Raw genomic sequence first — 22,541 nt, forward strand, 5'->3', positions numbered from 1 at the left:
AACTAAAAGAAGTTAACAGGCACGATAGCAAAATGGCCTATTTCCTGAGGATTTGATCTGCTATGATAAACTGTTCTTTGTTTTGCTGGTAAATCATATTTATATTACATAATATACATAATGCATTTAACAAGAAATTGCTTGTTAATGTGTGACATGATATTTAGGCTGCGTTGTTATTTGAGTTTTGCATTCTCCCAATTATCATCCCACATCTAGCTCTTACCTGCACCAACTGCAGTTAGAATGATGTGGCTGAAGAACAGAATATGCAACAGAACGTCCATCTCCTGTGCACTGCTGTCACTGTTTTGCTATTCCAGAGGATCTGGGGTCACTGATAATAAAATTAGATTTCTAGTTACTAGTTAACACATCACAGTATATACACACATTTATTGATGTTGGCATTATTAGACTGGCAAAACAGCTACACCTACTGTAACTATAAGCCATTGACTCTGCACCCTGGCACCTGTCCATATATGTGCAGGTCTAAAGTACCTACCATGTAATCACTGAACAGATCAAAATCATTTGTATTTCAGAGTCAAGCCATGTTCACATTAAGTAAAACTGTCCATTCTTTGGGCTGTAAAATGCAGTTTTTACAGCTAAAAACATCCAATTTCATTGTAATAAATCAGCAATATTGGCTACTATTTCAACAACTAAATTAGTCATTTATTCTGGGTTTTTTGTGTCCAGTATTTCCAGCCATAAAAAAGTCTCATTTTAATTCAAACATGGCAAAACAATGGGCAATATTTTTTCCATCATTATGTTGTGTGTAAGCATGGCCTTTGACAGTTATCTGGGTGCATTCTCCCAACTAACAAGTAAAAATTAGAATACAATTAATCAAATACTGTAGGTCATCAGTGTCCTATCGGTGTGTACTGTGTAGTGGTGGTCAGGGCCGCCATCAGGAATTTCGGGGCCCCATACAACCAAAGTGTCTGGGCCCCCCCACATTAATAAAAAAAAAAAAAAATAAAATTGTGTGTTTGCCCCACGCCTTGCTGGGAGGTATAATTTGGTTCAGATCAATTCTAGAGAACTGGCTCATATTCCCCATTTTCCCCAGTGGCTTAAAATGTAACCTCTGTTATACCGTTATAAAATTGTAGAAATTAAATGTGAACAAGGTGCAATTCAAATAGACACTTACTTGTATAGCTGCCTCTTGTGCTCTGTATGCAGTGCATTATATTCACCCTTGCAACGTACAATTTATAGCGTGTCTACAAGCCCAGCGGGGCTCATTATGATGGAGACTAAAACTTATACAAGAGTGGGGTAGGGGTTCCCCTGTATTCAGAATGCTGTTGAGTACTAGGCAATGCCCCGTTTGGGGTTATTGAATTTCGAGGGTCTGGGGGGCTGTTTGATTTGTATATGTTCACCAATATCCCCCCCCCCCCCCCCCCCGGTATGCTCACTAACATAGAATATGTTGATAAGGCTAATATAATGAGGCTGTTCCATGTTAGTGAGCATGTACAAATCATCCCGCCCCCCAGGCAGACTAGTTTAGCTCACCCAAGCCAGTGATAGCGAATACATGGCGGTGAGAATGCTTTCTAGGAGATCCTGTTTGTGCAGCAGAGGTGTCTTTATCCTGCTCTGCATAGACCCTCGAAATACAATAATCCCAGATGGGGCATTGCCTAGCACTCAACAGCATTCTGAATACAGGGGAACCCCTACCCCACTCTTGTATAAGTTTTAGTCTCCATCATAATGAGCCCCGCTGGGCTTGTAGACACGCTAAAAATTGTACGTTACAAGGGTGAATATAATGCACTGCATACAGAGCACAAGAGGCAGCTATACAAGCAAGTGTCTATTTGAATTGCACCTTGTTCACATTTAATTTCTACAATTCTATAACTGTATAACAGAGGTTACATTTTAAGCCACTGGGGAAAATGGGGTATATGAGCCAGTTCTCTAGAATTGATCTCACACACAGACACCAGCACACATGTATACAGACACCAGCACACATGTATACACACATACAGACACCAGCACACATGTATACACACATACAGACACCAGCACACCAGGGCACGATGAAGTTTGAACTTCTGCAACCTGGAGAAATCACCTGATATCACCTGCAGTCCTATGTAACACCACATAACACACTGGTATCTCTGAGTACAGATAATGTAGTAGATTTCACCTGCAGTCCTATGTAACAGCACAGATAACACAGTGATACCTCTGAGTATAGATCATGTAGTAGATGTCACCTGCAGTCCTATGTAACAGCACAGATAACACAGTGATATCCCTCTGAGTACAGATAATGTAGATGTCACCTGCAGTCCTATGTAACACCACAGATAACACAGTGATATCTTTGAGTACAGATAATGTAGTAGTCACCTGCAGTCCTATGTAACACCACAGATAACACAGTGATATCTCTTGAGTACAGATAATGTAGTAGCTGTCACCTGCAGTCCTATGTAACACTACAGATAACACAGTGATATCTCTGAGTACAGATAATGTAGTAGTCACCTGCAGTCCTATGTAACACAACAGATAACACAGTGATATCTCTGAGTACAGATAATGTAGTAGCTGTCACCTCGGGGCGCCCCTACTAAATGATGTTCTACAAAATAAGAAAAGTGTCATACAGGGACTCACAGGTGACGTCTTCTTTGATCTGAGGCGTCACTTTCCCTTTTCCTCTCCATCCGGCCCAGACCTCCATGATGATTCCTTCCAGATACGTTTCATCCCCTTAGAACCTGCGAGACAAACAATTTAGGCTCCGCACATTTCTAGCAACTTCCTTTCCTTTCTCCCCCCTGTAGGCTCCCATAGTAACTGCGCTGTGTGGGATGTCCCCTGTATGTAGGATTCCCAGCTGTGCCCCCATGAGCTAATAATGCCCCCAGAGGTACCCCCATGCACTAATAATGCCCCCAGAGATGCCCCCATGAGTTAATAATGCCCCCAGAGGTGCCCCCATATACTAATAATGCCCCCAGAGGTGCCCCCATATACTAATAATGCCCCCAGAGGTGCCCCCATATACTAATAATGCCCCCAGAGGTGGCCCCATATACTAATAATGCCCCCAGAGGTGGCCCCATATACTAATAATGCCCCCAGAGGTGGCCCCATATACTAATAATGCCCCCAGAGGTGCCCCCATATACTAATAATGCCCCCAGAGGTGCCCCCATATACTAATTATGCCCCCAAAGGTGCCCCCATATACTAATAATGCCCCCAAAGGTGCCCCCATGAACTAATAATGCCCCCAGAGGTGCCCCCATTAACTAATAATGCCCCCAGAGGTGCCCCCCATATACTAATAATGCCCCCAGAGGTTCCCCCATGAGCTAATAATGCCCCCAGAGGTGCGCCCATACACTAATAATGCCCCCAGAGGTGCGCCCATACACTAATAATGCCCCCAGAGGTGCCCCCATATACTAATAATGCCCCCAGAGGTGCCCCCATATACTAATAATGCCCCCAGAGGTGCCCCCATACACTAATAATGCCCCCAGAGGTGCCCCCATACACCAATAATGCCCCCAGAGGTGCCCCCATACACCAATAATGCCCCCAGAGGTGCCCCCATATACCAATAATGCCCCCAGAGGTGCCCCCATATACTAATAATGCCCCCAGAGGTGCCCCCATACACCAATAATGCCCCCAGAGGTGCCCCCCATATACTAATAATGCCCCCAGAGGTGCCCCCATACACCAATAATGCCCCCAGAGGTGCCCCCATATACTAATAATGCCCCCAGAGGTGCCCCCATACACCAATAATGCCCCCAGAGGTGCCCCTGTAGACCAATAATGCCCCCAGAGGTGCCCCCATACACTAATAATGCCCCCAGAGGTGCCCCCATACACTAATAATGCCCCCAGAGGTGCCCCCGTAGACCAATAATGCCCCCAGAGGTGCCCCCATATACTAATACTGCCCCCAGAGGTGCCCCCATAAACTAATAATGCCCCCAGAGGTGCCCCCATACACTAATAACGCCCCCAGAGGTGCCCCCATACACTAATAATGCCCCCAGAGGTGCCCCCATATACTAATAATGCCCCCAGAGGTGCCCCCATACACTAATAATGCCCCCAGAGGTGCCCCTAAAAAAAACAAACATCCTACTCACCTAATCCGCGCTGTGCAGGCAGCAGCTCTTCCTCCTCCTCTTCGGGCTCCATCTTGCGAGCCGCAGGGACGGGACTTCCGGCAGACGTGATGACGTCACATCATCACGCCTGCCGGAGGGGCACATGACCACGGCCCGGCCTCCCATAGGCTGCTGGTATGAAGTGCTGGCAGCCTATGGGAGAGAATACAGGAGGAGGACGCTGACAGGTCCTTCTCCTGTATTCTGATCTCTTTAATGTTCCGCCCGCTGTGCGGGCGGAACATTGAAGCGATCAGTGCATCCCGAGAAGCTGCGTGGCCGCAGCTTTTCGGGATGCTCAAAAACAGTTGGCAAGGGGGGCCGTGCGGACCCCCCTAGCGTAGCGGTCGGGGGGCGGCGGCCGGCGGGCCCGCCGGGCCCCCTACCGTGTCTCTTAGGGTCCGGGCCCCATACGGCAGTACCAGTTGTACTGCCCTATCGGCGGCCCTGGTGGTGGTATATGAAATGAGCTGCAGTAAACTTTGTCACAACTACACGGTAGATGATGCAGCACTATTTACTGCGTATGGGTGTCAGTGCAGCACCTCTCCTAAACAGCTTTTTGGCAGGAGACCTCATGGTTTTAAACCCAGAAAACCGGGTTTAATTCTGGGCAAATGTAATGGTGCGTTTACACAGAAAGATTTATCTGACAGATTTTGGAAGCCAAAGCCAGGAATGGATTTGAAAAGAGGATAGATCCCAGTCTTTCCTTTATGACCTGATCCCTGTTTATAGTCTGTTCCTGGTTTTGGCTTCAAAGATCTGTCAGATAAATCTGTCTGTGTAAACGGTAAACTTGTCCGGCCGCATATTTTCGCGGCCGGACATATACGCGGTAAACTCCGGCCGGAGATTTATGCTACTTGCGGCCGGCTACGTACGGACCGCGAACTTACGCCCGTAGTCTACTTACACTTCCCGAGCGCCCTACGTAGCGATCTGACAGCGGTCTTTTACTTGGAAAGCTTCGCCTAGCCCCGGACACCCCACAGAACCTTTTGGATCGGCACAAAAAGCTGCAAAAATGAAGAAATCACCACTACGTACAGGACCGCATGTAACGCTACGGGCGTAAGTTACGGCATTTTCGTCCGCAAACAATGGTCTGGTTCATTTTTTACGGCGCCGCGTACGATCCGGGCGTAAGTTCGTACGTAGTGTGAACTGTGCAGCCGTACATCGTATACTTTCCATTGTACGCAAACTACGTAAGTCTCCGGTCGCTTATTAACGGAATGTGCTACGGCTGGAAATTTACGTAGTGTGAACATAGCCTGATGGTGCGTTTACAGAGAAAGATTATCTGACAGATTATCTGTCAAAGATTTGAAGCCAAAACCAGGAACAGACTATAAACAGAGATCAGGTCATGAAGGAAAGCCTGAGATCTCTCCTCTTTTCAAATCCATTCCTGGCTTTGGCCTCAAATTTTTGGCAGATAATCTGTCAGATAATCTTTCTGTGTAAATGCACCATAACGCACTCATAGCCTATGGTCTAGATTGGCCACCAATAACTGCCAACACACAGCATCCCTCACTGATCAGCCGTTCTGCACAAATGTATGCAATAAATGGAGCTAGAAGCTTTGCTAGGCAGAGGCTGTGCAGGGCAGGCACTAATATCCTGCTACACACTGATTAGGGGAAACACCCCAAAACAGCTGTCTGTGGATGGATACATGGCTTAGGTATTTCCCTGGTCATATTATCAGACTTGCAATTGAGTTGGATATTGACTGAAGGGGCCACTTAATATGGTGGTTTTGGTGGTCTCTGTACAGGAGCCATCCCTTTGCTAGGTCCTTCTGTGGAGGGATGTCTGTCTCGTCCTTTATTTCCTGTAAGGGCAACACTCGGAAACAGCAGTCTGTGGATGGATACCTGGACTTGGTATTTCCCTGGTCATATCATCAGACTTGTAATTCAGTTTGATATCGACGGAAGGGCCAATTAATAATGTGATTTTGGTGGTCTCCGTACAGGAGCCATCCCTTTGCTAGGTCCAACCCTGAAGGGATATCTGGCTAGTCCAATGTTTTGAGACTCGTAACTGAGGTTCCATTGACTTTTTTTTGTATATAGACACACCAATGTGACACTGTCAGTCCACAATAAAGCTATTTTTTATGAACACAACGAAACACACAACAGAGCTGTGTACCATCCCACCTCAATAAGGTGACCTCAAAATATTGTTGGGTGGGGCTGGTCAGCCTGGCGGATTGGTGCACTGAGGTCGGTATCCCCGTCACCAGTGCACCAAAACACAGCATACGATGCACAGGGCACTGAGGATGAAGGGGATTTTCTTACCTCCATCCTCAGCATCCCGTGCGCTATAGGGACATATTAAAAGATTATATGCTTCTGTTCGATGTTTCCTTTTAAAAAGCTCACTGATCATTGACATCAATTCACATGCTGCAGATTTTAAATCCGCACTGCATATCAATTTCTGTCAGGACAATGTCTGCTGTGAGTGGATGAGATTTCAAAAATCACATTTATTTTCTGGCACTTTAATCCGCTGCGGATGTGCCATACCAATTTCCATGTGAATAATCTGCAACAATTTGTATGTTTTGCATGCATTTAACCTTAAAGGGAACCAATCACCTCCCTCCCTGTCTGGCAGTCTCTGATAGGGTATCAATTGAAATAAGTCAATGTTGAGCACTTGATCCTGACTCCCGGTAACTAGGCATGAGGGTGGAGCCGCAGCGACATGTAGTCATGCTGCCTCCACCCTCTTTCCCAGCCAGAGCCACAGCTCTCTGATGGTATAAGGTACTGAGGCCAGGTCACACTCCAGCAGGGAGGTGATTGGTTCCCTTAGCTTCTATGGCACATTCTGTCAGAAATACCAAATTGTGCAGCACTATTTTGTCCGGTGAAATGCTGGACACCATGATAAAAAACAGAATCAGTGGGGGCCCTGTGTCTGCCAAGTTAGGGATTTGGCAAATGGTGTACCCAGTAATTGCATAGTCTAGTGTAAATGCTGCCCCTGTTCAGTGCACAGTCTAGTGTAAATGCTGCCCCTGGTCTGTGCACAGTCTAGTGTAAATGCTGCCCCTGGTCTGTGCACAGTCTAGTGTAAATGCTGCCCCTGTTCAGTGCACAGTCTAGTGTAAATGCTGCCCCTGGTCTGTGCACAGTCTAGTGTAAATGCTGCCCCTGTTCAGTGCACAGTCTAGTGTAAATGCTGCCCCTGGTCTGTGCACAGTCTAGTGTAAATGCTGCCCCTGGTTAGTGCATAGTCTAGTGTAAATGCTGCCCCTGGTCTGTGCACAGTCTAGTGTAAATGCTGCCCCTGGTCTGTGCACAGTCTAGTGTAAATGCTGCCCCTGTTCAGTGCACAGTCTAGTGTAAATGCTGCCCCTGGTCTGTGCACAGTCTAGTGTAAATGCTGCCCCTGGTCTGTGCACAGTCTAGTGTAAATGCTGCCCCTGGTCTGTGCACAGTCTAGTGTAAATGCTGCCCCTGGTTAGTGCATAGTCAAGTGTAAATGCTGCCCCTGGTTAGTGCATAGTCTAGTGTAAATGCTGCCCCTGGTTAGTGCATAGTCTAGTGTAAATGCTGCCCCTGGTTAGTGCATAGTCTAGTGTAAATGCTGCCCCTGGTTAGTGCATAGTCTAGTGTAAATGCTGCCCCTGGTTAGTGCATAGTCAAGTGTAAATGCTGCCCCTGGTTAGTGCATAGTCTAGTGTAAATGCTGCCCCTGGTTAGTGCATAGTCTAGTGTAAATGCTGCCCCTGGTTAGTGCATAGTCTAGTGTAAATGCTGTCCCTGGTCAGTACACAATCTAGTGTAAATATTGCCCCTGGTCTGTGCACAGTCTATTGAAAGAGCAGTCCTCTGTCAGTAGAAATGCTAGTGTATATGCTGTCCTTGGTCACTGTTGCACTGTCTATTTGTGCACTGTCTATTTGTGCACTGTCTTATGTAACTACTGCCCCTGGTCAGTGCCAGAGGAAGTTTTAATCCTGTCCTTGTTCAATACACAATCTAAAGAAAAGGATTAAGTCCAGTGGGTGGGATGGAGGAGGGTTAGCAGTTACTTAGTGGGGGTAAGGGGTACATTAAAAATCATTCCTCCTAAGCTGCTGTCTGTACAGGAGGCAGAAGATTCAGAAGTTCCCAGACACATTCACTCACTAACCTGTTCAGGGAGTACTCTCCAGGAGTTTCTTACTGGGAAGCTGCTAGTTGAGGGAGATATGAAGAACTCCAGAAGCTTCCCTTCCTCCTCTCTCCCCTTTCCCCCACATCCTTTCTATCTTACTGAAGTGTCTACACAGCCAAGGCCCCAGCTCAGAGTCCTCCTACCTTGATTCAGTGCCAGCAGAAGGGTGCATCACTGCGAGATGCTGCCACCTACGGGTCCTAATAATTATCTCTCCTCTGACAGAAGGCAATCATAATAATTACAGCTCTGATCCTGCCCCATCTATGCCACTGGGGTATCTGCATCTATAGCTGCTTTTCTCCACTGTTTATGGCTTTTTTTTAGCCTCCTGTGTCTAGATATCTGCAGATTCAGAAGATAACAGCATGAACCCAAAGAGGTGGTGAAGGCCCCATTACCTCCTAAGTAGTGGAAGTCCCAGTAAAGCAGCCTGGAGGGGGGTGGGCAGTGCTAGCACAGACCAGGGTAACAAGATGGGAGGAGATGCATTTGTGGGACCCCATGCAGAAGTAACTGTCAGACACAAGGACTTTATAGAGCAATGGCCTTTATGCTCGTTAAGGGCCGGTACAGAGGAGGTTAGTGTGGCTGCACCAATGGTGGTAAGGGTGACTCAAAACTCCTTGTGGGGTGGTACCACTTCTGTCTGCCAGATCACTGGTGGGAGGCACTCCTTGTCCCTAAACAGCCAGATGGGTCAACCTGGGCCCGTGGGTCTTCTATTCATAGACAACATACATCCAAGACAAAGTGGCACTGAGTATCTCATAAAAGAGTGGGTGCTCGTATTCCAGACGATTGCCCACGTCCACGTGCTGGGCTTCTGCATGTGAGCTCTGGCGTCTGCTAGATACCACCAGCAGGGAGAGTGGATGTGGTACCAGACCGGAGCATGGACACTGCTGCAGACCTAACATCTATATTTGTCGCTGAAAGATGTATTTTAGACACACATGGTACAAATTACCTCAGGACATGGGCTTCCATCCTGTCAGTGGGTGATCCAACTGATTAACTGTTGAAGGGTTTATTGTCAGGAGTGTTACCCACAATAAACAGATGAGGGAAATGCAGGTGTGCATTCTCCATAAGGCAATTTTGTCCTTTTAAATTCCATACAAAGATGCGCTGACACATTATTTGAGACATTTGTAATGCCAGAAGGTCCAGCTGCAACATTAGAGCATAGAGGTTGGATGTTATCACCTCCGTCCAGCAGAGGGAGTCAGTTCCCAGCTAGGAGCAACAGAAATAACTGGGGAAGAAAAAGCCAGAGACCCAGGAAGTGTGACCCATCCAGTTCCAGTAGGAAGAGAACATTCCAGTGCTGAAGGTCAAGGACAGTGACCAGTAACAGAGCTGGAGAGAGGTGTGACAAGGTGATCACCAGCAAGCAGGACAGCTCAGCCAGGTCCATAGGGGCTACAAGAGACAGAGCAGTGTGCAGCAGTGAAGGAAGAGAGCAACACAACCCAGTGCAAATAAGTGGAGTGCAGAGCAGCACTGACACAGGAGTGTCCAGCCAGCCTCATCACTGCAGCAGGGAGAAAGGTACTGCTCAGGGGAGACCATTGCCACTAGGAGGATCAGAAGTGGGGCCCCCTAAGAGACTGCATATAGTTGTGCTATATCACACAGACTGCAGAGTTTCATTCTTCCTGCTACTTACCAAGTTTCTAAAAGAGACAGTGTCCCTGTTATATAGGAATCTGCCTGTTGCACAAGTTGAAGAGTTTGTTGTTGTGTTGCTGAATTATTATTAGTAAAGTTATTCTAACATTACTCAGCTGTCAGAGTGAGTTTGTCGCCATCCACCTGCACCCTTACACATTGGGGGCATTTATTAAAGGCCCTATTCCACGGAACGATTATCGGCCGTATTTGGCCGATATCGCTCGTTACGGCCGATAATCGTCCCGTAGAATTGACAGCAACAATCAGCCGACATCGTTTATGTCAGCTGATCGTTGTGTCGTTTGTCTTTCAAACATTTGAAAGACAAACGACTGATACAGCAACGATCTGCTGCCGTCACTCCGTGGAATAGGAGCGTCGGCAGCAGACGCTGCTGTATCCTATGGGCTGCCCGGACGATCAGCGATCCCCCGGGCGGCCCCCCCGCCCCCCCCCCCCCCCCCCAGACTCACCCGCTCGCTGCTGCCGCATGGAATAGCAGCAGCAGTGAGCGAGGAACAAGGAGCAAACGAGTGCAAATAGTGCTGGTTGCTCCTGTCAGTCAGCCCGTGGAATAGGGCCTTAAGTCCTGTGTTTTTTACGCCGGGCTTACAAATGTCCCCGCCGCTCTGGAGCTCAGAGGATTTATGTAGAGGTGCACTGCCTCTACATAAATCCCGAGTGCACAGAGCCCGTCTGTGTGAATAAAACGAAACCAAGCTGGCGTAGGTTTCACTATAATTTTTCCCCTGGAAAAATGATAAATGCGGCGCACACAGAGGTCGCGCCCCCTCAGCATGCTGCTGCACCCACTGTAATGCCTCCTCTCTGCCCCATGTTAGGGCCCTTTTACACAGAAAGATAATCTGACAGATTATCTGCCAAAGATTTGAAGCCAAAGCCAGGAATGGAATTAAAAAGAGAAGAAATCTCAGGCTTTCCTTTATGACATGATCTCTGATTATAGTCTGTTCCTGGTTTTGGCTTTAAATCTTTGGCAGATAATCTGTCAGATAATCTTTCTGTGTAAAAGGGCCCTTAGAAGTTAGGTGCTTCCTGCTGATTGGGGTCACATGGGTCTTACAATGGAGGAGTGCTAGCCACTCAGAAAGGGGAGAACATTTAAAATACAGACCTAGAGAAAAAGGAGTGGCTGCAACTCACACCCATGGCTTGCATTAGTTCCTCTCGGCTATATTTAAAAAACAAAACCTGAATGTTGGTATATAATTTGATCAAATCACATTGCCTCATGTACCGCGTGCAGGTCTTCTGGCACTACACTAAAACACTATGCCGGTCAGTGTTTATATTTGTGTATGTAGGGTGGGCCCTGAGAATCAATATCCCTGGTGGGCCCAAAGTACCCCAGTCTGACATTGTTTACAGACCACCAGCAGTACAAATAAAAAGTTTCAAATAAAATTTATTAACATTTTGGGGGGAAAAAAATCATGTTTCACATTCTGATTTACCAGTAGGACATGCCTCCTTATGATGTTGTGTTTTTTCATGTGTAAGAAACTTCTTTGTTAAGATTCTACAGCTCAATGCGATCACTTCCACCCTCTTTATAGGACTGGAGTTTCTGTGGAAGAACCTCAGTCCAGAACCTGAACTTGTCCTCCTTCAGCTTTGAAGACGATTTCTGCTCTAGATCAAGCTCTAGATAGTGCTTATCTGCTCCGTACTGCGGCCATGTTGTCAGACCGGGACTATTGGGGTCCCTGAAGTAAAGAATGTGGCATTATGATTATAATAAACACCAGGGCAGCTAATGTTTGGTCATTCTAGATCTGTGTTGCGGTCTTACCCAGTCCGAGCAAAGTTTGCCCAGTATCTCATAACTGTCCTGGCTAGGACTTTCTCTTCATGGGTTGCATTTCCTTAGAAAGAAAACAATATCACTATTAGTGACTGACATTCAATATCTCCTGTCCTGATAGTTTGTTGGGCTGGGTTCACACTACGTATATTTCAGTCAGTATATTTGAGTCAGTATTGCAACCAAAACCAGGAGTGGATTAAAAACACAGAAAGGATCTGTTCACACAATGTTGAAATTGAGTGGATGGCCGCCATATAACAGTAAATAACGGCCATTATTTCAATATAACAGTCGTTGTTCTAAAATAACAGCAAATATTTGCCATTATATGGCGGCCATCCACTCAATTTTAACATTGTGTGAACAGATCCTTTCTGTGTTTTTAATCCACTCCTGGTTTTGGTTGCAATACTGACTCAAATATACTGACTGAAATATACGTAGTGTGAACCCAGCCATACACTGTATTGGTGTAGATAAAATGTATAAGACTGAAGTTCTGGCTGCTCAGCTCACTGAGGATTTTCTGTAATGGTTTTGGCAAATTCTTAGCCATGTGAAATACGTTTATACTGAATGTAAATGAGAATGTTTTCATTCACTGATAGCAAGGAGAGAATATGAAATGACAAGGTGCTTAAACACAGAAAGGAAATGTACTAGAACCAACATTTCAGATGCCCGTCTTAATGCGTACTAGCAATAATAATTGTGTTAGCAATAACTTTTTTCAGAGAAACATAACAAAAGCAAAAAAGTCTAACGAACATGATTCATTTAGGCCACAGTGATGTAGGGATGTGGGGTGGTAAACCCACACACCCTTAGTGTAGGTGACGTTGAACTTGACAGTAAGGCAATCCAACAGCATCTCTGATGAAATTAAATCCAAAGGTTTAAAGGAGAAGATTGGCCAAAAGTATTTTTTGATATGTTATTACTTATGGAAAGTTAGACAAATTTCTAATGTACATTTATTATGGGAAATGCACATATAGGGCTATTTCCCTTAATTTAGTAGATCAGGGAGACTTAAGATTCTCTGAAATACCGTGACGTCACGAACCGGGGGTGTAATTACAATGGAGTGTCCAGCAGGGGGCGCACTATATATAGAAGTCAATGAGTACCATTAACTTCTATATATAGTGCGCTCCTGCTGGACATTCCATTGGAATTACAATGAATGTGTATGTAAATGTAATAGACAGTATGTTTTTGATTGAATACATTTATGGAATACTTTGGGGAGCAAGTGTCCTTGCTCCCCAAAGTAATCCATAAATGTATTTAACCAGTACGTTTGGAGGGCACCGAGTAGGGAGGCAGAGAAGTGCATCTACCTCCCCCCTCCCTCCCTGCTCGGTGCTGGACATATATACACAGTACGGCCGGCATGCAGATCGGACCGAGAGCCGGTATGTAGTGGATGAGAGCGGCGGCCAGCGGCGGGATAGTGTGAGGGGCGGCGGGGAGTCAGCGGCAGGAGAGTTAGAAAGTGGAAGCTGGGAGGAGGGGGCATGCTGAAGCCCCTGTGATGAACGGCTGTGCTGCGGCGGAGTAGTAGTAATAGGGATAGCACAGGTACTACTCTCCCATCTTCTGCTCATGCTATGAGCAGAGGATGGGATTAGTAGTACTGTGTATATATGTCCAGCACCGAGCAGGGAGGGAGGGGGGAGGTAGATGCACTTCTCTCCCTCCCTGCTCGGTGCCCTCCAAACGCACTGGTTAAATACATTTATGGATTACTTTGGGGAGCAAGGACACTTGCTCCCCAAAGTATTCCATAAATGTATTCAATCAAAAACATACTGTCTGTAATACAAACACATCCATTGTAATTCCGATGGAGTGTCCAGCAGAGGCGCACTATATATAGAAGTCAATGGTACTTATTGACTTCTATATGTAGTGTGCCCCCTGCTGGACACTTCATTGTAATTACACCTTGATTCGTGACATAACAGAATTTCTGAGAATCTGAAGTCTCCCTGATCTACTAAATTAAGGGAAATAGCAGTAAATGTGCATTTTACCGTAATTAATGTACATTAGAAATTTGTCTAACTTTCCATAAGTAATAACATATCAAAAAATACTTTTGGCCGGAGTTGTCCTTTAATTGACACAATGCTTCTTGACAAAGAACCATTGGGTCAAAATATTGCACCACTCTATCCGATCATACTAATAATCCTTTGGATTTTATTTAATCATGGATTCTGTTGAATTTCCTTATTGTTATGTCAAAGAGACCTATCAAAAGTTTTGGTCGGGGTCTGAGTGTTCAGACTGTGACCAATCAGGAGATTGAGTTGGGAGAAGTACACGCCCAACATTTCTACTCCTGACTCATTCGACCTGGACAGTTCTCATAGACACAGAGTAGGGAGAGGAACTTGCAGCGGGGAGTTTGTGTACCTGCCTCTTCTACTGATTGGTGAAGGTCTAAAACTGACTAATAAATGTCCCAAGGACATGTCAAATTTTTCTTTTTATTGACAGCTACCCTTTTTAAGTGAAACTTTGCTGACCATTTAGGTATTAAGACTGAAATTACAGTTGCCAGGGGCGTAGCTAGGATTCATGGGGCCCCATAGCAAAAAAAGCTGTACGGGGCCCCCCTCCCCTAAGCACGACACAAAGCACTGCATATCTATCTAAAAAATTAAATCTCTTGTGGCTGCTTGCTCTGTCAGTCCACTTTAATTATCTATAATGGCCCATTAGGAGCTATAGGTGCAGAAGTGGACTTCCTTCTATTTAACCCCTTATGTACTGCAGTGTGTAAGTGGCCAAATGTTTTCTTACATGCTGCAACACAAAAAGAGTTAAAAAGGAAGACAAGGAGATCTCTGCTTCACTGCTCATGCTATAGAACACCTTTACACTTTAGATTTTTTTGACTTACCAGCAAACAAAACACCATCCCTCAGGAAGGGTCCTCCCAATACATAGTTGAGCTCATCTCCATGATCGGCCTTAACAAAGTCTGGTCTCACAGGAGCCATCCTGCTTGGTGGGTGCTGGTACTCATAAAGGAAAACAGGGAGCCCCGTATCTAATAAGTGATAACAAGATTTAGAGTAAGACTTTTACTAAAGGGGTTATCCAGCGAAAATATTTTTCTTTGAAATCAACTGATATCAGAAAGTTATATAGATTTGTAATTTACTTCTGTTAAAAATGTCTTCCAATACTTATTAGCTATTATATGTCATGCAGGAAATGTTGTTTTATTTTCAGTCTGACACAGTGCTCTCTGCTGACAGGAACTCTGTCTCGTTTTTCTATGAATCCCCATAGAAAACCTCTCCTGCTCTGGACAGTTCCTGTCTCGGCCAGAGATGTCAGCAGAGAGCACTGTGTCAGACTGAAAATTTCCTTCACTGGATAACCTCTTTAAACCCACAGTTTCCACACGAAAATCCACAGTGGGTTTGCTACTTTTGGTGCAGATTATGCAAAGTGAAATATTACAGAAAATGGCCCAGGTTTATCAATCTGCATGAGACAAAAATATGTCTGCTTTGCCCACAGCAAGCAATCACATCTCATTTTCAAGAGATCCTGTCACGCAGAAGTGTTGATACAATCAGACAATATGTTAAAAGAATATTACCTGAAATAACAAAGGAGCAAAAGGAGTCCGTCTCCTATACAAGAAGGCAAAGAAATTCTCTGCTGGGAAGTAATTCCCCAGTATGGAGTACCAGAGAGAGACATTTTTGCCTCAAAGCAGAACACAAAGCTGAAGAAGTGTTGATCTCTACACAGTCATCACCATCTTGTTGCTATATACAGACTGTCAATTTCTTGGAGAAGAATGTGTACCTGTTTTCCCCACACCTCTGATCCAGAGAACAGTCAATAAACTTCTGATGGAAGGGGCAAGGAAATTCTGATTTTACCCTTCTGGCCCTGTTGCTCATGGTTTTCTCTAGCCCTGATCTGCTTCAAGGGCAGGTATTGGAAGCTTCCCAGGGTACCCGATCTCACTCACAAGGGGGTGAATAGTACTACATTGGGCAATAGAGTTCTCAAAGTGCTGCTAAGTGCTGCCCACCTTTTTTTTGTTATAGAGCTTATTAATTCCCATTCTGTGCTGGCGTAATACATGCAGTACAGATTAAAGACTTGTTTACCTAAAATGTTCATTTCTGTTAGTCTGAAGGCAGCTCAATAATCCCACTTAATAATCCCAGGAAATTAAAACTTCAAGTTAACAAATTTGGAGGGGGGGGGGGGGGGGGGGGGCTAGTAGAGAGAACAACACCCTGGTCCTGGGGTCCAAACTGAACTTTTGCACCAGGGCCGTGAGATCTTAACTATGCCCTTGCAGTCAGTGTCCCAGAGCGGGTGTGGCCCCTGCTATGTTCTTGCCCACCTGGAGAAAGGTACCCTTGTATAACACCCTCTGGGTTAAGGGAGCCTGCACTTCCTTTTTTTTGCCACTGGATGTCACTGTATTGTGTATATTGTATGTACAGCTGAAGGAAAGGGTTTTTGCATTATGACTTCTCTACACAGGCGTAAAGGATACATCTAGAAGTTTTCATACCTTATTTTATATCATACATCATGGTGCTTGTTCCAGTAAAAAGTTATCTTTTTTTTATCTGTGGATTGAAAATGAAGCCCACATAGCACAATCCACAGATGATGAAAGATCACTTTTTACTGGAACAAGCACCATGATGTATGATATAAGGTATGAAAACTGCAAAATTTACCCTTTACACCTGTGTAGGGAAGTGTCCCGTAACTGTCCCTTTCCCCTGACCAATCCCTGAGCTCGGTATCTCACGTGATCTGGCCAATCCCTGGCCAGCATTAAGGCCTTCCAGTCTGTGTCCGGCCAATCAAGAGAGTAGTTTATTCCCTAAGGGAGATTGAGCCAGTTGGTTCCAGTCAGTTGAGCTAGTATTTCTCTGAGGAAGGACCACACCAGAGAGAGCTCCTGCTGAGGGTTTTTTTTCCAGCACCTGGACTATGAGACAGAGGATTTGTTTATTTTATATTTTCTGCAACAACTCCATTTTTTCCATGTCTGGCTAAAACCCCACAGAGGGTGAGACTAGGACCTATTCCACCAACAGACCTGACGACAGATTATCTGCCAAAGATTTGAAGCCAAACCCAGGAACAGACTATAATCAGAGAACAGGTCATAAAGGAAAGACTGGATTTCTCCTCTTTTCAAATCCACTCCTGGGTTTGGCTTCAAATCTTTGGCAAATAATCTGCCGTCAGATCTGTTGGTGGAATAGGGCCTTAAATTGAACAGGACTAAAGGGACAACGCTACCTACACTGGGCAGCTACTCTTTCTATATTCTGGTAACTGAGACAGGATCTCAAGTCAGTGGCAAGGTAAATGCGTAATGCTAAAAAACTCCACTGCTGTTGCTAGGTTTCCTTAGGGGTCCCCCCAATGGCTATTTCTACTCTCAAGGGGGGGGGGGGGGGTAATTTCCTGTTTCTATGCCACTCTATGCCCATAGACAGCAATAGGCGGAAGTTTATATCCATGGGTGTAGGTACTCTTTCTCTCAAAGCCCCCACAGCTGAGTACCTTAGGTCTAAGTAGAACCCGTAAATATCCCTGAAGTAGCCCTCAGTCCACTCCTACCTTTCTAAAGGCCAGTCTATTCAACAAAGCTAAGCTAAAGTACCCAGAGACTTTTCAAGTAAATAGTCTATTAGTCCGCCATGGAGAAGCTGTGATCTAAACCACTATTCTTCCAGTGAGAAGCTTTATTTAACCCCTTGCCTCTGCAGCCTGTTTTGGCCTTAATGCCCAGGGCCAATTTTTAAATCTGACCTGTCTCTCTTTATGTAGTTATAACTCTGTGATGTTTTTAACTATTGCGGTTATTCTGAGATTGTTTTTTCGTGACATATTCCTCTTTATGTTTGTGGTATACTTTCGTTTATACACTCAGTAGTTTTTTGTAAAAAAAACACTTTTGCACAAAAATTTCTTTATATTCAAAATTATCTTTTCCTAAGAAAGATAGTCATGCCACATAAACTTATTTTTACCACAACATCTACAACATGTCTACTTTATGGTGGTATTATTTTGTGAACTTCCGTTTACTTTTTAGGATGTTAGAGGACTTCGAAATTTTGCAGCGATTTGTGAATCATGAAAATTTCAAATTCTGATTTTATTAGGGACCAGTTCAGTTCTGATGTGGATTTGTGGGGCCTGTATGTTAGTTATCCCCATAAATTCCTCCACTGTAAAACTACACATCTCAAAGTATATAAAGTAGCATTTCATAAGTTTATTAACTCTTAAGGTGTTTCACAGAAATTTAACCCTTTATGGACAGGGCCAATTTTCATTTTTGCGTTTTTGTTTTTTCCTCCTTGTGTTTAAAAGGCCATAGCACTTGCATTTTTCCACCTAGAAACCCACATGAGCCCTTATTTTTTTGCGTCACTAATTGTACTTTGCAATGACAGGCTGACTTTTTGCATAAAGTACACTGTGAAACCAGGAAAAAATTCAAAGTGTGGTGAAATTTGAAAAAAAAAACACACATTTCTTTTATTTGGGGGGTATTTGTTTGTACGCCATTTGCCCTGGGGTAAAACTGACTTGTTGTGCATGTTCCTCAAGTCGTTACGATTAAAACGATATATAACATGTATAACTTTTCTTTAATCTGATGGCCTGTAAAAAATTCAAACCATTGTTAACAAATATACGTTCCTTAAAATCGCTCTATTCCCAGGCTTATAGCGCTTTTATCCTTTGGTCTATGGGGCTGTGTCAGGTGTCATTTTTTGCGCCATGATGTTTACTTTCTATGGGTACCTTGATTGCGCATATACGACTTTTTGATCGCTGTTTATTATATTTTTTCTGGATTTGATTCGACCAAAAATGCGCTATTTTGCACTTTGGGATTTTTTTGCGCTTACGCCGTTTACCGTGCGAGATCAGGAATGTTATTAATTAATAGTTCGGGCGATTATGCACGCGGCGATAGCAAACATGTTTATTTATTTACTTTTATTTAAAACATGGGAAAAGGGGGGTGATTCAAACTTTTATTAGGGGGCTTTTTAATAATAACCTTTTTTTTTTTTTTTTTTTTACACATATACTAGAAGCCCCCCTGGGGGACTTCTAGTATATACACTTTGATCTCTCATTGAGATCTTTGCTGTATAGTTATACAGCAAAGATCAATGAGATCGGCATTCTGCTTTCAGCTGCTGCAGCTGAAAACAAACGAGTGCCGAGCCAGGGTCGGCGCCATCTTGAAGCGGACCCTGGCCGGCACCACACATGGAGAGGAGCGATCTCTCCCACTAGACACCAGGGAACGGCTGCCTCCGGTAATCGGAGGCAGCTGTCAACTTTGACAGCTGCCTCCGATTACCTGATTAGCGGGCACGGCGATCAGACCGCGCGGCCCCGCTCTGAACACCTCCTAGGGACATATGACGTACGGGTCAGGTTAAAGAAGTCTGGTGAAAATTTTTATTAAAGTATTGTATTGCCCCCCCAAAAGTTACACAAATCACCAATTTACTGTACACTTATTATGGGAAATGCTTATAAAGTGCTTTTTTCCCTGCACTTACTTTTGCATCAAGGCTTCACTTCCTAGATAATATGGTGATGTGACGACCCGACTCCCAGAGCTGTGCGGGCTGTGGCTGCTGGAGAGGATGATGGCGGAGGGACACAGGGCACTGAGCATCCCTCTGCCATCATCCTCTCCAGAAGCCACAGCCCGCACAGCTCTGGGAGTCGGGTCGTGACATCACCATTTTATCCAGGAAGTGAAGCCTTGATGCAGTAGTAAGTGCAGGGAAAAAAGCACTTTATAAGCATTTCCCGTAATAAGTGTATATTGGTGATTTGTATAACTTTTGGGGAGCAATATAATACTTTAATAAAAATTTTCACCAGACTTCTCTTTTAAGCAAGTTGAAGGGGAAATTTAAAAATTTTATTTTTTTGGCAGATATTTTATTTTAATCCATTTTTTCCTCTAACACAGCAAATGCTAACTGAGAAATACCACTTACTATTGATTCCCCTTATTCCAATGTTACTAGAAATACCCCATATGTGGCCGCAGTGCGTCACCTGACTCAACCACAGGCCTCAGACATGACAGAGACCTGGTGAGTTTTGGGGCCTTTTATTATTTCAGTTTTCTTTTTAGCCATTATACCATGTCACAGAGGCATTGCGGTGCCAAAATATTTGTGTAAGACAAGTTTACATTTCCATCGGTACCATTCTGGGGGACAAGTGACACCCTAATAATTTTTTGGGCAGGTGGTATGAATAAAAAACAAAACTTAGCAGCTGTTTTTCACCATTTTTTTACACCGTTTACTATATGTTACATATGACATGTTATTGCTATTCGTCAGGTTGGTACGATTACAGCGTTATCATTTTATATAGCTTTTGTTATAGTTTAGGGCATTTATACTATAAAAATTTTTGGTGTCTTGCATATTGAAAGAGCAGTAATATTTTTATACTGAACACTGACAGCTCATTCAAACGATCAGACCCCTGCCTGCAGGGGCCTGATCGTTCTAACCATAGCAGCCCAGATGCATTAAGCTATGGTAACCCCTTGCACGGCTTCGGAGGGGGTAAGGGGGGTCGGAGGGAGCAGATCTCCCTCTGTATTCCCCATAGACGCTGTGGTCCCATTGACCCCGTAGCCTTTGGGGTTAACTGCCTGGGGGAGAGTGTGGCTCCCCTCCGGGCAGTGGCGGCGGGAGGAGGCTCTGTAAGACAGCCTCTTCCCGCTGCCCGATCGCCGTTAGGGACAGCGGGGGGAGGCAGGGAAAGGATGATGTTTGGGGAATGTCATTATGCAGGAACTACCTGCATTACATAACGTTCCCCACATTTAATATTGCGGCTAGGGATTAAGTCTAAGTACCCAGCTGAAGGGATTGAATTTTATTGATTGATCCTCTATTAAAAAGAGAGAACTGTTTACTCTCTACTGCCTTTAAGGATCTACTGTAAATTGGTTCCTGTTCAAGTACAACAAAGACTCTTTGTTTTCTTCACACTATACCTGTGCTAACACTAGTGTGTGTTGGTATATCCAGAGGTGGGCATATACCACTCCTGGCCACTGTGACAAGTGCCTCAGGGGTAAACCACCATCTTGCCCAGCTATACCACACCACCTAGCAACCCCTGGTCACCATACCCTTGATCCATAAGTGAAATTAGGGGGGGCATGGGTGCAGTGGCTCCTGGGCCCACACTGACAGGGGCCCACTGAGGTCTCAGAGGCTTAATGCTGTCTCCAAAAGCTATTTCTTTTGGGTAGAGCCTAGAATGTATCCTCTCCTTTGAGTTTCTCACTGTAGGGGATACATTCTAGCATCTTCAGTAGTGAAAACACTAGAATGTATCCTGTCCTTTGAGTTTCTCACTGCAGGGGATACATTCTAGCATCTTCAGTAGTGAAAATGCTAGAATGTATTCTCTCCTTTGAGGCTCTCACTATAGGGTATACATTCTAGCATGTTCAGTACTGAAATGGCTAGAATGTATCCTCTCGTCTGAGTTTATCCTCTCCTCTGAGTCTCTCACTATAGGGTATACATTATAGCATGTTCAGTATTGAAATACTTAGAATGTATCCTCTCCTCTGAGGGTATACATTCTAGCATGTTTAGTATTGAAGTGTCTAGAATATATACCTTCTCAGAGGAGAGGATATACTCAGAGGAGAGGATACATTCTAGGCATTTCAGTACTCAACATGCTAGAATAAATCCCCTATAGTGAGAGACTCAGAGGAGAGGATACATTCTAGCCATTTCCGTACTGAACATCCTAGAATGTATCCCCTGCAGTGAGAAACTCAAAGGAGAGGATATACTCAGAGGAGAGGATACATTCTAGCCATTTCAGTACTGAAGTGTCTAGAATGTATCCTCTCCTCTGAGTTTCTCACTGCAGGGTATATATCCTGCAGTGAGGATATATATTTAGGGCTATGTTCACACATAGTATTTCGGTCATTCTTTCTTCAACCAAAACAGAGTGCTGTGTTTTATTTGTGAACAAAGCCTAGTAATGTAAAGTCCAATGAGCATCCTCTCCTCTGAGAGGGCATACATTCTAGAATGTTTAGTAGTGAAATGTCTGGAGTGTATCCTCTCCTCTGAGAGGGCATCTCCACCAGGTGTATCCTCTCCTCTGAGAGGGCATACATTCTAGCAAGTGCAGTTTTGAAAGGTCTAGACCACAGGTGTCAGACTTCATCCCTCGGCTGTTACAAACTACATTTTCCTTCATGCCTTACCTGTCCAGACATGGTGGGGCTGGTGTGTGGGGTCTGTATACAGGGGGAGAGGACTGGTGTGTGGGGTCTGTATACAGGGGGAGAGGACTGGTGTGTGGGGGGTCTGTATACAGGGGGAGAGGACTGGTGTGTGGGGGGTCTGTATACAGGGGGAGAGGTCTGGTGTGTGGGGGGGTCTGTATACAGGGGGAGAGGACTGGTGTGTGCGGGGGCTGTATACAGGGGGGAGAGGACTGGTGTGAGGGGACTGTATACAAGGGGAGAGGACTGGTGTGTGTGGTGTCTGTATACAGGGGGAGAGGACTGGTGTGGCGTCTGTATACAGGGGGAGAGG

At 44.9% G+C, this 22,541-nt stretch overlaps 2 protein-coding genes across 2 annotated transcripts in view; both read right to left on the bottom strand.

The window, feature by feature from the left end:
- The window catches only part of LOC138788428 (fatty acyl-CoA hydrolase precursor, medium chain-like), a 35,623-nt gene extending 27,135 nt beyond the window's left edge, over positions 1–8,488 (bottom strand). The window contains exons 1-2 of the mRNA XM_069966277.1: positions 8,355–8,488; positions 227–337 (exon numbers count right to left, since the gene is read on the bottom strand). Of these exons, the coding sequence (XP_069822378.1) occupies positions 227–287 (61 nt within the window). The 5' untranslated portion in view covers positions 288–337; positions 8,355–8,488. The remainder of the gene's footprint in view (positions 1–226; positions 338–8,354) is intronic.
- A 2,977-nt stretch (positions 8,489–11,465) lies between these two features.
- Positions 11,466–22,541, bottom strand: part of LOC138788429 (fatty acyl-CoA hydrolase precursor, medium chain-like) — a 32,073-nt gene continuing 20,997 nt past the window's right edge. The window contains exons 11-13 of the mRNA XM_069966278.1: positions 14,798–14,947; positions 11,869–11,941; positions 11,466–11,782 (exon numbers count right to left, since the gene is read on the bottom strand). Coding sequence (XP_069822379.1) covers positions 11,596–11,782; positions 11,869–11,941; positions 14,798–14,947 — 410 coding nt within the window. The 3' untranslated portion in view covers positions 11,466–11,595. The remainder of the gene's footprint in view (positions 11,783–11,868; positions 11,942–14,797; positions 14,948–22,541) is intronic.

The sequence above is a fragment of the Dendropsophus ebraccatus genome, chromosome 4, assembly GCF_027789765.1.
Source record: "Dendropsophus ebraccatus isolate aDenEbr1 chromosome 4, aDenEbr1.pat, whole genome shotgun sequence".
Classification (NCBI taxonomy): domain Eukaryota; kingdom Metazoa; phylum Chordata; class Amphibia; order Anura; family Hylidae; genus Dendropsophus; species Dendropsophus ebraccatus.